At 43.4% G+C, this 16,233-nt stretch overlaps 1 protein-coding gene across 5 annotated transcripts in view; it reads right to left on the reverse strand.

Moving 5' to 3' along the window:
• ANOS1 (anosmin 1) overlaps positions 1-16,233 on the reverse strand; it is a 187,377-nt gene that overhangs the window by 10,810 nt on the left and 160,334 nt on the right. For 3 of the 5 annotated variants that reach the window (XM_064573704.1, XM_064573703.1, XM_064573702.1), the window contains one exon: positions 166-260. The exons of the other annotated variants lie outside the window; for them this stretch is intronic. In XM_064573704.1, coding sequence (XP_064429774.1) covers positions 166-260 — 95 coding nt within the window. The remainder of the gene's footprint in view (positions 1-165; positions 261-16,233) is intronic. 5 annotated transcript variants of the gene reach the window in all.

The raw sequence follows: 16,233 nt of genomic DNA on the forward strand, positions 1-16,233 counted from the left end.
GGAGCGTTCTGCTTTCCCGGGTATGTTGTTACCACTCAGCAGCCCGCGCGGGGAGCGAGCTCTGGGTGGGTCATACAGGTGGCCCACCTTCCCGTGTGTCTTATGCGTGGGCCCAGTGGAGCCCGGGAGCGGCGAGAAGTGGGCAGTGTGTGGGCCGCCGCTCACCTGGGTGATGCCGGACAAGGTCTCCACGCCGCTGCTTCTGTTGTGAGCACAGACCTCCGGGAGCCACCACACATGGTATCGGCTGACGCTGGGATCTGAAAGGCCAGAGAGAGTACAGGCTGGGGCCACACTGCACCGGGGCCGCTGCTCTGGGAGCGGGAGGGGGCGGGAGGGGGCGCTCTGCGGTTCCACGGGTGACAGGACGGAGGACGCAGGCCGGGCTGCAGGACTCTGGCCGTCGTCAGGAAGACATTGTAGGAGAGAACCGGGTACGGTGCGAGAAAGTGCAGGAAAGTCACGGCAGAACGCCTGCAACGAGGTGTTGGGGGGGGGGGGACCCCGCTCCGGGTTCTGGGCCGAGCGCACCCCGACAGGAGAGGATGGCCCTTGGGCGGGGAGTGTCCGTTCCCGCAACGGGGAGTCATCACTGCAAGTGTGAGTCCTACAGTTTGCGGCGAAAGCTGAGAGAGCGTGCAACCCGAGCAAAATCGACAGCCTGTCCTCAGGCCGGGATGCACGCCCTCGCGCACGGGAGCGTTCCCACCGCACGAGGCCTGGAGCAGCCCCTGCCCTGGCACCGAGGCCGCGTGTGTGATCCCCCGAACCCTGACTTGCTGGGGAGTGCAGGCCAGAACGCTGACCCTGCAAGCCTGTCCTCTCCGGGCCAGGCAGCGTATTCCCTGCACAGCGCTGGACTCTGGGCCAGCCCTCAGACAAACGATGCGGACCACCTCGCCCAGTGTGGGAAAAGGGGTCTGGCCAGTGTCAGGTTTATTCGCCGACCCGCGCATCCAAGGGTGTGAAAGGGCGCCGCTCGGCCACTAACATCTCATCCCCCATGTTCCCACCAAGTGCTGGATGGAGCTTTGCTGATGGGAAGACGCTTTGATGCCATGGGTGGTTCGGCGGGAGCTTGCTTTGAGCACTTTGGAATGAGAAAAGAAGAAGTCTGAATCCGAGAGGATGAGCGGTTATCTAGCAGGCCCCCTCGGTGTTTACTTAAAAGGGGAACCCCTTCCCGGAGGCTTTAAGATTTACACAGCAGGCATTGGGAAAGCACTGTATGGTATACGCAAGTATGGGGCCACTGAGTGAATGCATCGGCTCGCATTCAAGTGGGGCTCTTCCAGGCATAGACTGAAGTAACCACGCAGAAACAGCTGTTCCCCTGGATCTTAAAAACTAACAGGGCTATAGAAACAACAATGTACATAAGCAGGATCTGCGTTAGGCTAGAAGGTAATTTGGCTACATACAGATTAATAGGGAACGTAAGGGGGCAGGTGGTATATTGCCAAACGTTACAATTGCAGAACAGTGGCTGGCTTATCCCCTTGGAGATCTTTCCTTTTTTAAAAAATAATTTTTTTTATTTATTTGAGAATGAGAGAGCACAAGTGGGGCTGGGGAGGTAGAAGCAGACTCCCCACTGAGCGGGGCTCCATCCCAGGACCCTGAGATCATGGCCTGAGCCATAAGCAGACGCTTGACCAACTGAGCCCCCAGTTGTCTCCAGGCACCCCCAGGAGATCTTTCAAGTGAACATGGGGATGAGGCCTGGTGGTTGGTGTGGGCAGTGTAGATGACCATGGGCGGTGTAGATGGCCGTGAGCAGGCCTGGCAGTTGGCGTGGGCAGTGTAGATGGCCATGGGCATGCCTGGTGGATGGCGTGGGCGGTGTAGATGACTGTGAGCAGGTCCTCTGGCCAGCACCGCCCACACAACTGTCTACGACGTTGAAAATATTCTACACGTGGTGGCCCCTAGTCACTCCTGCCTGTAAAGCAGATGAAATATTGCTAGTGCGACTGAGGAATCAGATTTTTAATTCACTGTAATCAGTTTACATTCAGACAACTACAGGTTGCTAATGGCTACCATATTGGATGGTGAGTTCTGGCCACAGGGAAGCAGGTAAGAAAGCCATGAGATAGGAACAGACTCTTGTCCGCTTTGGGGCTGACATTCTCTGCTCAGGGGATTGATTCCAGTTTGCTGTAATACAATGATATATGGTATGCAGTTGATACCCGAGGACTCTAGGGACTCTTAAGAATCCTACGCATTCTTTACAACATGGTCCTGTTTTCCTAAGAGGAGGCACTGAGAGTGACATTCGGTCACCCCCCTCAACTCCATCTGGTGACACTTGGTCACCTCCTTCAACTCCATCCAGTCACACTCGGTTACCCCCTTCTACTCCATCCAGTGACACTCGGTCACCCCCTTCAACTCTGGTGACACGTGGTCACCCCCAACTCCATCTGGTGACATGCAGTCACTCCTTCTACTCCATCCAGTGACACATGGTCACCCCCTTCGACTCCGTCTGGTGACAGGCAGTCACCCCCCTTGACTCTGTCCAGTGACACACGGTCACCCCCTTCTACTCCATCCAGTGACACTCGGTTACCCCTGCTACTCCATCTGGTGACACTCGGTCACCCCCTTCTGCATCCAGTGACAGGTGGTCAACCCCTCGACTCTGGTGACACTCGGTCACCCCCTTCTGCATCCAGTGACAGGTGGTCAACCCCTCGACTCTGGTGACACTCGGTCACCCACTTTGACTCTGTCCGGTGACACACAGTCACCTCCTTCAACTCCGTCCAGTGACATGCGGTCACTCCCTTCGACTCCACCCCCCGCCAGCTCTAGACGCTGCTTTGCCCAAGTACATGGCCCTCCCATCTCTGTGTACCCCACCTCTATGAACAATGTCATTCACCCCGATGGCGTTCAGTATCATTTTCCTGGACTTGCAGGGAAGATGGCAGAGTGGGAATATCCGAAGCTCACATCACCACACAGATACAGCAAGACACCCCCCACAGTGTGTCAGCATACATAACCCAGAAAACCTCCTGAAGACCGGCAGGACAGACTGCACAGCTACATGCAGACAAGAGGCCACTTCAAAGAGGGTATAGGAAGGGTGGAGACACAGTTGGGAATGAACCCGACCTGCAGGAGTGTCCCCGGAGAGAGGGACTCCATGGGCATGGAGAGGGGTTGGAAAGAGAGCCTCACGCCAGCCTCCCGAGGCACCCACGCAGGGAAGACAAAGCCCCATCGCATCTGGCTCTGAAAAGCAGAGGGATATAATTCCACAAATTCTTCCATCCGTAGGGCCGAACACCTGGAACTCTCAAACTCGCAGGTGTGACTGGAGAGCTGGAGGGTGAGGGGAATCGGGGTCCCCAGCCTTAAAGAGACCGCACAGAAGCAGCACTTTGCAAAACACCCGGGCTACACAGCAGGGAGATTTGTTTCCTAGTCTCAAAATGGGTGCTGCAGAGGCAAAGATCTTTGGGAAATTTCTCCAAGAACAAAAGAGCGCAGGCACCATTTCCCTCCCCCACCCCCGCCCTCGATACACAGACACCTGTGGACCCATGCAGCACAAATACCGTCCTTGCTAACACAGCCCCGAAACCAGAGCTCAGCTGCAAGCCCACCCCTACAGGAGGCCCTCAGGAACCTCGCTGACGGCACACACCCTGCCCCCACATGCTCCGGAGCTACCCACCCCCTCCAGCACCGTTTTGGCCAGAGCCCATCGAAAGTGGTGCCACAAGCCTGGCACTGTGCCAACATCACCCCCAAAGTGACGCCTGCCCTGGGGAGACGGGGAGGGAGCCGACATGCCGTCTGACTACAGCCCCCAGCAATGGGCTGGGGGCCCACGTCGGGGCTGACTGCAGGCCGACCCACCAGCACACGCTTCTCAGAGGACGACGCGGAGCGCGGAGAGCGTGCCCTATACTTGGGAGCTGCTGCAGCTCTGGCAAATGCCAGGTCTCACCCACCTCAAGTCCAGCGTGGCCCCACACTGGCCCATCAGCAGCACAGGGACCAGTCCCTGCCCAAGACAGGCAAGGAGAGCCACTGCAGACAACTGGACTGAAGGCAAATGCAGCTCAGCCAAAAGAGGAGGGCGCATGCAACACACACAGGGCACACCTCTGAAGGGCCAGGCCCTGGTGAACCGAGACACTGCACAGCAGGACACGACAACCCTTCATAAGGCCACTGCTTTCAAGAGCAGGAGACGCAGAAAAGAGGGCGAGAGAAGAAAAAAGAACTGCAAAAACAACTGTAAAACAAGTAACCAAATGGCAGTAAGTATGTACCTATCAAAAATTACTTTGAATGTAAATGGACTGAACAATCAAAAGACATCCATCATCCACAGGATAAAAAAAGCAAGCCCCATCTACGTGCTGCCTGCAAGAGACTCATTTCAGACCTAAAGACACATGTAGATTGAAAGTGAGGGGATGGAGAAACATTTATCATACAAAGGGAAGTGATAAGGAAGCCTGCGTAGCAATAGTTAAATCAGAAGAGTCTTTAAAACAAAGACTGTAACAAAAGACAAAGGACACTACATAATCATAATGGGAACAATTCAACAAAGATACAATAATTGTAAATATTTATGCACCCATATGGGAGCACACAAATACATAAACCAGTTAATAAAAAGGAAGTAATTGATAATAATAGAATAATAGCAGGGGACTTTAAATAACACCCCACTTACATCAGTGGATAGGTCAACTAAGCAGAAAATCAACAAGGAAACAGTGGCTTCGAATGACACACTGGACCAGATGGATCTAACAGATATAACATTCCATCCTCAAACAGCAGAACACACATTCTTTTTAAGTGCACATGGGACATTCTCCAGAGTAGATCACATATTTGGCTACAAAGCAAGTCTCGACAAATTTAAAAAGACTGAATCCTACTATGCATCTTTCCCAACCACAACACTATGAAACTAGAAATCAACCAAACACAAGAAAAAAATCTAGAAAGAACACAAATACATGGAGGTTACGTAACACGCTACTAAATAATGATTGGATCACCCATGAAATCAAAGAGGAAACAAAAAATACATGAAGATAAATGAAAATGAAAACACATGCTTCAAAATCTTTGGAATGCATTAAAGTCGTTCTAAGACGGAAGCTTATAGCAATACAGGCCTACCTCAAGAAGCAAGAAAAATCTCAGACTAACCTTACACCTAAAGAAGCTGGAACAAGAAGAACAAACAAAACCCAAACCAGTAAAAGGAAGGAAATAATAAAGATTAGAGCAGAAATAAATGAAATAGAAGCAAGCAAGCAAACAAAAACAACAGATCAATGAAACCAGGACCTGGTTCTTTGAAAAAAGCAACAAAATTGATACACCTTTAGCCAGATTCATTAAAAAAGAAAGAAAAAGAAAGAAAGAGGACTCAAACAAAATCATGGGGTGCCTGGGTGGCTTAGTCAGTTAAGCGACTGCCTTCGGCTCAGGTCATGATAACAGGGTTCTGGGATTGAGCCCCGTGTTGGGCTCCCTGCTCAGCGGGGAGCCTGTGTCTCCCTTCCCCCTTCCTCCCCACTCGGGCTCTCTCTCTTTCTGTCAAATAAATAAATAAAATCTTAAAAAACAAAAACAAAATCAGAAATGAAAGAGGAGAAATAACAATCAACACCACAGATACAAAGGATTAACAGAATATTATGAACAATTATATGCCAACAAACTGGACAACCTATAAGAAATGGATAAGTTCCTAGAAACATATACCTCCCAAAATTAAATCAGGAAGCAATAGGAAATTTGAGCAGACTGATTATCAGAAAGGAAACTGAATCAATAATAATAATAATTTTAAAATTCCCAACAAACACAAGTCTAGGACCAGAGAGCTTCACAGGCAAATTCTACCAAACATTTAAAGAAGAGTTAATACCTATTCTTCTCAAACTATTCCAAAAAATAGAAGGCAAACTTCCAAATTCATTGTATAATGCCAGCATTGCCCTGATACCAAAACCAGATAAAGATACTACAAAAAAAAGGAACTACAGGCCAATATCCTTGATGAAGATAGATGCAAAAGTCCTCAGCAAAATATCAGCAAATCAAATCCAACAATACATTAACAAAATCATTCTCCACCATCAAGTAGGATTTACTCCTGGGACACAAGGGTGGTTCGATATTTGCAAGCCAATCAATGTGATATATCAACAAGGGAAAGGACAAAAACCGTATCATTTCAAGAGATGAAAAAAAAAAAAAGCATTTGACAAAGTACAACATCCATTCATGATAACCCTCAACAAAGTAGGTTTAGGGAACATACCTGAACGTAATAAAGGCCATCTATGAAAAACACACAGCTAACATTATACTCAATGGTGAAAAACTGAGAGCTTTTCTCCTAAGGTCAGAAATAAGACAAGGATGTCCACTCTCACCACTTTTATTCAAAATAATAGTGAAAGGCAAAGCCACAGCAATCAGACAAGAAAAAGAAATAAAATGCATCCACATTGGTAAGGAAAAGGTAAAACTTTCACTATTTGCAGATGACATAATACTATATATAGATAAGCCTAAAATTCCCCCCAAAAAACTAATAGAACTGATCAATTAATTCAGTAAAATTGCAGGATATGAAACCAATATCCAGAAATCTGTTGCATTTCTATACACTAATACCACCATAGCAGAGAAATTAAGAAAACAATCCTTTACAATTGCACCAAAAATAATAAAGTACCTAGGAATAAACTTAATCAAGGAAGTAAAAGACCTGTACTCTGAAAGCTATAAAACATGGATGAGAGAAACTGAAGAGCCTGGATGGCTCAGTTGGTAGAGCATGTGACTCTTGAATTTTAGGGTCAAGCCCCATGTTGGGCATGGAGCCTACTCGAAAGAAAGAAAGAAAGAAACTGTAGATGACACAAACAGATGGAAGGAAATTCCATGCTCTTGGATTGGAGGAACAGATATTCTTAAAATGCTCATACTACCCAAAGCAATCTACACACTTAATGCAATCAAAATACCAGGAGCATTTTTCACACAGCTAGAACAAACAATCCTAAAATTTATATGGGACTACAGAAGACTCTGAAGAGCCAAAGCAATCTTGAAAGAGAAGAACAAAACTGGAGGTATCACGATCTCAGATACCAAGATACACTACAAAGCTGTAGTAATCAAAACAGAATGGTAGTGCCATAAAAACAGACATGTAGATCAGTGGCACAGAATGGAGAGAACCCAGAAATAAACCTATAATTATATGTTCATTAATCTTTCACCAAGGAGGCAAGAATATGCAATGGGAAAATGTGTCTTCAACAAATGGTTTTGGGAGAACTGAACAGATACACACAAAAGAATGAAACTGGACCACTTTCTTACATCATAAACAAATATAAGTTCAAAATGGATTAAAGACCTAAATGTGAGACCTGAAACCATAAACATCCTCCAAGAGAGCACAGTCAGTAATGTCTCTGACGTCAAGGGCGCCTGGGTGGCTCAGTCGTTAAGTAATGTCTCTGACGTCAGCCCTAGCAACATTTTTCTAGATATATCTCCGGAGGCAAGGGAAACAAAAGCAAAAATAAATTGTTGGGACTTCATCAAAATTAAAACCTTCTGCACAGTGAAGGCAACAACAGAACTAAAAGACAGCCTACTAAATGGGAGAAGATATTTACAAATGACATGTCCAATAAAGGGTTAGTATCCAAAATATATAAAGAACTGATACAACTCAACACCAAAAACGCAAATAACCCAATTAAAAAATGGGCAGAACAAATGAACGGACCTTTCTCTAAAGAAGACATACAGATGGCCAACAGACACATGAGAAGATGCTCAACATCAGGGAAATGCAAATCAAAACTATGGGATACCACCTCACACCTGTCAGAATGGCTAAAATAAAAAAAAAAAAAAAAACAGAGGAAACCAGTGTTGGCAAGGATGTGGTGAAAAAGGAACTCTCATGCACTGTTGGTGGGAACGCAAACTGGTGCAACCACTCTGGAAAACAGTATGGGAGTTCCTCAAATAATTAAAAATAGAATTACCACATGATCCAGTAATTCCGCTACTGGGTATTTACCCCCAAATACAAAAACACTAATTCAGAAAGCTATATGCACCCCTATGTTTATAGCAGCATTATTTACAACAGCCAAATTATGGAAGCAGCCCAAGTGTCCATCAGTTGATGGATAAAGATGTGGTGTATACACACACACACAATGGAATATTCTTCAGGCATAGAAAAGAATGAAATCTTGCCATTTGTAACACCATTGATGGATCTAGAGAGTATAATGCTAAGTGAAATCAGTCAGAGAAAGTCAGAGAAAGACAAATACCGTATGATTTCACTCATATGTGGGATTCAAGAAACAAAAGAAACAAGCAAGAGGAAAAAGAGACAAACCATGAAACAGACTCCTAACTCTAGACAACTGGTGGTTACCAGAGGAGGGGGTGGGCCAGTTGGTAAAATAGGTGAGAGGGATGAAGAGCACACTCATCATGATGAGCACCGAGTAATATATGGAATTGCTGGATCACTGTATTGGCATCAGAGGCTAATGAGACACTGTACGTTAACTGCACTGGAATGAAAATAAAATATAAAAACTAATTCAAAAAAGTTACATCCACCCCTAAAGAATTGTTGAATCACTAAATTGTAGACCTAAAAGTACAGACCACTGCATGTTAATTATACTGGAATTTTTTCAAAATGTAGACCATAAAATACTCATGCCTGTAATGTTAGCTGAGTTGTATCCACGTAACTCATTTATACAAATATCTGTCTTTAGTTTCATCCTGGCAGTTATGAAAATCCTGCAAGTTTGTATTTAGGATATGACTTCAGGACCCAATCTAGAACTAGAATATTAAAAACATCATCAAATCAAATGTTTCCTAAGGGGATACCGTGTGAAAATTCTATGCCAAATGCCTTGTGTTGCTCTGGTTCTTGAAATTAAGTTCTTCCTTCCACAAATAAATTAAAAAGTACTTTTAGGATTTATTTATTTTAGAGAGAGAGACAGAGAGCGAGCGAGCAAGCATAAGCAGAAGGGGCAGAGGGAGTAGGAGAGAGAATCCCAAGCAGATTCCCCACTGAGCGTGGAGCCCAACATGGGGCTCAACCCCAGGACCTTGAGATCATGACCGGACCCCAAACCAAGAGTCAGACACTCAACTGACTGCACCACCCAGGCGCCCCAAGGCTGTGAAATTTTTAATTAAATGTTAATCTCTAAATTCCAAAAGTCTAATGATCAAGAGTGCTGGGGTGACTGAAATCAGAGCGCTGAGAAAGAGGCCATCTTGGAGTGCCATGGGACAGCCACCGTCACCAAAAATGGGAAGTCACAACACTGGAGTCCGGGCACAAACACTTGGAAACGCATCAGAAAATGCCAGTTCCCCAGAGCAGGAATTTCTGTTCTTTGCAGCGTCTCCAACACCAGAAATAGCACCTGGTATGTAGTAGGTGCTCAGTCAACGTTAGCTGAATGACATGCTTTCACGAACTAGTGCCTTGTTCTCTTTATATTCGTAAAAATGCTTTCGTCAGACTTTCTGACTTTGTACAATTTTGTAAAAGAAAAATTTTTAACATCTACTAGGCAGAAGGCATTTCTACTCAAAGTAGAAGTATGAATGTTTTCTCTTTTTCATATTTTTGGAGTGCAAACACTAAGTCTAAACCAAAAAGCCTAAAAGAATCAATTGTGGATTCTGTTGTCACACAGTAAAACTGAACTGTTGTCTGTAGAATAATAAAATTACTAACTAATAAAAGTAGCTCAGTGAACTGTTCCTTTTAGAACTACAAATTCACTGTTGAGGATATTTATTTCCTTCCAGAGCATTCACTGTTATAACCCAGCTACCGTAGGCACTCAGTTGGGCTAACATGATGTTTGAGTCATTTTCCTACAAAATCATATGCTGTGTCATCATAAATAATACAAAAAAAAAAAAAAATGGAAGCTCTCTCTTTGGTAAACTTCAGGGAAAGTGAACAGATTTGTGCTTTTGAGTTCCTAGCTCCAAGTCCAAAACCAACACGCTGGCCACCCTCACTTTTAGGAAATGTGACAGATATCTGGAAACCAATTTCTACTTATAATTTTGTCTCGATTAGTGAACAAGATTCTCATCTACTCTGATTTGTCACAAGCATTCAGTTTTTTTGAGGTTTTCAACTCAGTGTATCCACTGGTGGAAATTAGTTACGATTCAAGAATATTCAATTTAGGTACTCTTGTCAGACTTTAAAACCACTTGAGATAGGTCTGTCTATCGAGTTGCATATGGTGCACACAACCCATGATTTTACAGAGTCAGAGAGTCCAGAAAAACCAGCCAGAATGTCCTTTTCCAGGACAGAGAAAGATCTCATATTCACATTCTACAAAGAATTCGTAGAAGAGCAGGACTGTGTGTTGACTTAAAAGGTGTCTCGTTTCCTACACTTGTGATAGTTATGAAGAGCACATGCTTCATCAATGTCTGGGGGAACTCTGGTTTGGGATTCTTTAGGTCCCATGGTGTCTGCCTAACGGGCTTCTGGAAGGAGAACAAATGTGGGATGAGTTTGGACCACATGCTCTGCACCTTGATGAGCACCCAAAGTTTCCACAGTCTCCTCCTACGGAGGGCTCTGGCACAGGGACGCTCCACTGAGTTTTAGATGTTAATTTGGCTTTCAAATTTAAAATCAAAAGGGAAATGGGATGGATATATTTTAAGGTAAAGGGCTTTTCTGGAAAAAAGACAAAACTCTAGTTAGAGCATGACTTGTTCTTGGTCCCTAAGTGGCCATGTGATCTGGTGGAAATCAACCTCCATGCGCAGACTCCAACAGCGAAGTCACTACCTCTCTGCACCATGCTTCCAGTTCAATCCGCATTCTGACCACACAACTAAATCCTGAGCTCCAGGGATATGTACAGAAAGGAATGTGTAGATACGGTGCATGTACGTACACACAACCAAACACACACACCATGCGCACACACCACACGTGCACCCACACACGCACAATCTTTGAGAAAAACAACTCCGTGGCTGTCATGCACTCCAGTCATTACTGTATGGGAATACTGACCATTTCCTGCTGCTGATAGATGCAGTGATGGTTGATCCCATTTCATCTGCCAAATTGAATGCTTAGAATTAATCGCATTTGGACTGCAAATTCAATCTAGAACGTTTGTGAAAGTATCATACTTTGTTGTCTGCAGAGGAGGAAAACAGAGTTGGTCCTAAAACCACAAGAAGCCTCTAGCTCAGAGGCGCTCACTCTCCTTCCTGAAGTCCTGTCTCCCCTCTGCCCTTGGGCCACTCCAGGGCTCCACCTACGGGAAACCCCGTAAGAACCCTGACATTTATGGGGTGATTACTTTGTGCTGGCACTGTCCCCAAGCATTCGGTATGTATACTCTCATTTAATCCCCACAACAAACCTATGAGGTAGTCTATCATTATCTCTTTAGTTCATCATGTTAATAGAAGAAAGGAGAAAAAGTCACTGATCTTGTCATTACTTTCAGGAAGAATATTTGATAAAAATCAATATGCATCCATGATAAAAAAAAAACAAAACATTGAAGTTAAGAGCAGTAGGGGATGGGGCGCCTGGGTGGCTCAGTGGGTTCAGCATCTGCCTTCCGCTCAGGTCATGATCTCAGGGTCCTGGGATCAAGCCCCACGCTGGACTCCCTGCTCGGCGGGGAGTCTGCTTCTTCCTCTCCCTCTACCCCTCCCCCTGCTCGTGCACACTCTCTCTGTCTCTCTTTTTCTCTCTCTCTAAAATTAATAAAATCTTTAGAAAAAAAAAAAGAAAGAAAAAAGAGCAGTAGGGGATTTTATTCATCTGGTAAAGGGTATCTGCAGAAACCTTACAATTAGACATCATGCCTGGGGTTAAGGTGCTCAATAACCTTATTGTGCAAATCATATCACGGTAGAAATATACATCAAATCATCACATAGTGTACCTTCGATACGCACAATGTTCTGGGTCAATTCTATCTCCATAAAGCTGGGAAAAATAGTGCAGAAATTTGCATATAAAATCCATTATGTATTGCACACGCTTGTAGTCATACACACAAGCACACAGATCCCATTATGTCACCCACTGCCCCTCTGAGATGGGCACTGTTATTCCCATTTTATACATGAGAAACTGATGTGCTGAGTGGTGAGTGATTTGCGGGACATTACACAGTTGGTGAGTGGTTCACCTGGGCTTTTAAACAAAATATATCTCATTTTAAAGACTTAAACTCTATGTTATCGTGGTTCAAACAGTAGTTTACAAGCGTGCAATGTTTTAAGTATAATAATTCCCTACAGATGTTTAGTACAGTGACTTTTCTCAGCGATCAGTACCGTTAACTTGTTTCCATATAATTACTCAGAATTACTAGTAAATCATCAACCAAGTAACCAAGAAGAAGGAAAGAAAGCGGTGCTTCTGTTTAATCTCTACTTTGAATAAACAGAAATGAAGGAGTCAAAAATAAAAAAATAAACATCACGTCTGCAATAATCACCCCTACTCCACCCTGTACTGAATGTCGCAGCTAGTGTTAAAGCAAGGGAGAGAAGGAAAATGTCAAAAGTGTGGAAAAGAAAATATAACATTCTCATTATGTACGAGCTACACAATTGCTTTCATGGAAAAATGGGAAAGGATCATCATATGAAATACTGTAATGATCAAGGGAATATAACAATATAGTCAGATTTGCCATCCAGGCATAAAGAGAAGCTGTATATATATGACAGCCAAAGTTAGAAAATAAAACTGAAGAGATTCCTTATGTACAGAGGGAGGAACATCAGAATAATGTCAGACCTGTCCACAGAGACCTGGCAAGCCAGAAAGGCCTGGCAAGACATATTCAGGGTACTAAACGAGAAGAACATGCAGCCAAAACTACTTTATCCGGCAAGGCTGTCACTTACAATGGATGGAGAGATGCAGAGCTTCCAAGACCCTGGGCAGAAACTGAAAGAATATGTGACCACTAAGCCGGCCCTGCAAGAAATATTAAAGGGGGGTTCTATAAAAGGAGAAAGACTCCAAGAGTGATATAGAACAGAAATTTACAGAGAGAATCTATAAAAACAAGGTTTTCACGGCAACACGATGACAATAAATACATATCTTTCAATAATCACTCTTCAACATGAACGGCCTAAATGCTCCCATAAAATGGCACAGGGTTGCAGATTGGATAAAAAGACAGGACCCATCCATATGCTGTCTACAAGAGACTCATTTTGAACCTAAAGATACATCCAGACTGAAAGTGAAAGGATGGAGATCCATCTTCCAATGCCAACGGACCTCAAAGGAAAGCTGAGGTAGCAATTCTTATATCAGACAAATTAGATTTAAACTAAAGACACAGAAGGACACTATATCATTCTTAAAGGGTCTATCCAACAAGAAGATCAAACAATTGTAAATATCTATGCCCCCAACATGGGAGCAGCCATCTACATAAGCCAACCATTAACCAAAATAAAGAGTCATATTGATAACAGTATGTTAATTGTAGGAGACCTCAATACTCCACTCTCAGCAACAGACAGATCATCTAAGCAGAAAATCAACAAAGAAACAAGAGCTTTGAATGACACACTGGACCAGATGGACCTCATAGATATATACAGAACATTCACCCTAAAACAACAGAATACTCATTCTTCTCGAGCACACATGGAACTTTCTCCAGAACAGACCACATACTGGGTCACAAATCAGGTCTCAACCGATACCAAAAGATTGAGATTATTCCCTCCATCTTCTCAGACCATAATGCTTTAAAACTGGAACTCAATCGCAAGAAAAAATTTGGAAGAAATTCAAACACTTGGAAGCTAAAGACCACTCTGCTCAGGAATGTTTGGGTCAACCAGGAAATCAAAGAAGAACTTAAACAATTCATGGAAACCAATGAGAACAAAAACACATCGGTCCAAAACCTATGGGATACTGCAAAGGTGGTCCTAAGGGGGAAATACATAGCCATCCAAGCCTCACTCAAAAAAATAGAAAAATCCCGAATTCACCAACTAAGTTCACACCTTAAAGAACTAGAGAAAAGGCAACAAACGATGCCTAGGCCACGCATTAGAAGAGAAATAATTAAGATTAGAGCAGAGATCAATAAATTAGAAACCAGAAACACAGTAGATCAGATCAACATAACTAGAAGCTGGTTCTTTGAAAGAATTAATAAGATCGATAAACCACTGGCCAGACTTATCCAAAAGAAAAGAGAAAGGACCAAAATTAATAAAACTATGAATGAAAGGGGAGAGATCATGACTAACACCAAGGAAATAGAAACAATTATTAGAAATTATTATCAACAACTATATGCTAATAAATTGAGCAACCTGGAAGAAATGGAGGCCTTCCTGGAAACCTATAAATTGCCAAGACTGAAACAGGAAGAAATTGACAACCTGAATAGGCCAATAACCAGTAACGAGATTGAAGCAGTGATCAAAAACCTCCCAAAAAACAAGAGTCCAGGGCTTGATGGATTCCCTGGGGAATTCTACCAAACATTCAAAGAAGAAATAATACCTATTCCCCTGAAGCTGTTTCAAAAAAATAGAAACAGAAGGAAAGCTTCCAGACTCCATTCTATGAGGCCAGCATCACCTTAATCCCCAAACCAGGCAAAGATCCCATCAAAAAGAATTTCAGACCAGTATTCCTGATGAATATGGATTCCAAAATTCTCAACAAAATCCTAGCTTATAGGATCCAACAATACATTAAAAGGATCATCCACCATGACCAAGTGGGATGCAAAGGTTCAACATTCGCAAATCAATCAGTGTGATAGAACACATTAATAAGAGGAGGGAGAAGAACCATATGGTCCTTTCAATTGATGCAGAAAAAGCATTTGACAAAATACAGCATCCTTTCCTGATTAAAAGTCTTCAGAGTATAGGGATGGAGGGGACATTCCTCAAGTTCATAAAATCCATCTATGAAAAACCCACAGTGAATATCATCCTAAATGGGGAAAAGCTGAGAGCCTTTCCCTTAAGATCAGGAACACGTCAAGGGTGCCCACTCTCACCACTGTTGTTCAACATAGTACTAGAAGTCCTAGCAACAGCAATCAGACAACAAAAAGAAATAAAAGGTATTCAGATTGGCAAAGAAGAAGTCAAACTCTCCCTCTCTGCAGATGACATGATACTTTATGTGGAAAACCCAAAAGACTCCACCCCCAAATTACTAGAACTCATCCAGCAATTCAGTAATGTGGCAGGATACAAAATCAATGCACAGAAATCAGTTGCTTTCTTATACACTAACAATGCAACTGTAGAAAAAGAAATTAGAGAAATGATTCCTTTTACAATAGCACCAAAAACCATAAGATACCTCGGAATAAACCTAACCAAGAGGTAAAGGATCTATACTCTAGAAACTACAGAACACTCATGAACGAAATTGAAGAAGACAAAAAAGATGGAAAAACATTCCATGCTCATGGATCGGAAGAATAAACATTGTTAAAATGTCTATGCGACCCAGAGCAATCTATACCTTCGATGCCATCCCAATCAAAATTCCAATGACATTTTTCAAAGTGCTAGAACAAACAATCCTAAAATTTGTATGGAGTCAGGAAAGACCCCAAATTGCCAAGGAAAGGCTGAAAAGAAAAACAAAGCTGAGGGCATCACGTTGCCTGATTCCAAGCTATATTACAAAGCAGTGATCACCAAGACAGCATGGCACTGGCACAAAAGCAGACATACAGACCAATGGAATAGAATAGAGAGCACAGATATGGACCCTCAACTCTATGGTCAAATAATCTTCAACAAAGCAGGAAAAAATATGCAATGGAAAAAAGACAGTCTATTCAATAAATGGTGGGAAAATTGGACAGCTATATACAGAAGAATGAAACTCAACCATTCTCTAACACCATACACAAAGATAAAATGGATGAAAGACCTCAATGTGAGACAGGAATCCATCCAAATCCTAGAGGAGAACATAGGCAGTAACCTCTTTGACATCGCCCACAGCAACTTCTTTCAAGATACATCTCCAAAGGCTAGTGAAACAAAAGCAAAAATGAACTTTTGGGACTTCATCAAGATAAAAAGCTTCTGCACAGCAAAGGAAAGAGTCAACAAAAC

The sequence above is a fragment of the Mirounga angustirostris genome, unplaced genomic scaffold (assembly GCF_029215605.1).
Source record: "Mirounga angustirostris isolate CCGP_5_RB_7025 unplaced genomic scaffold, mMirAng1.0.hap1 SCAF_11, whole genome shotgun sequence".
Classification (NCBI taxonomy): Eukaryota; Metazoa; Chordata; class Mammalia; order Carnivora; family Phocidae; genus Mirounga; species Mirounga angustirostris.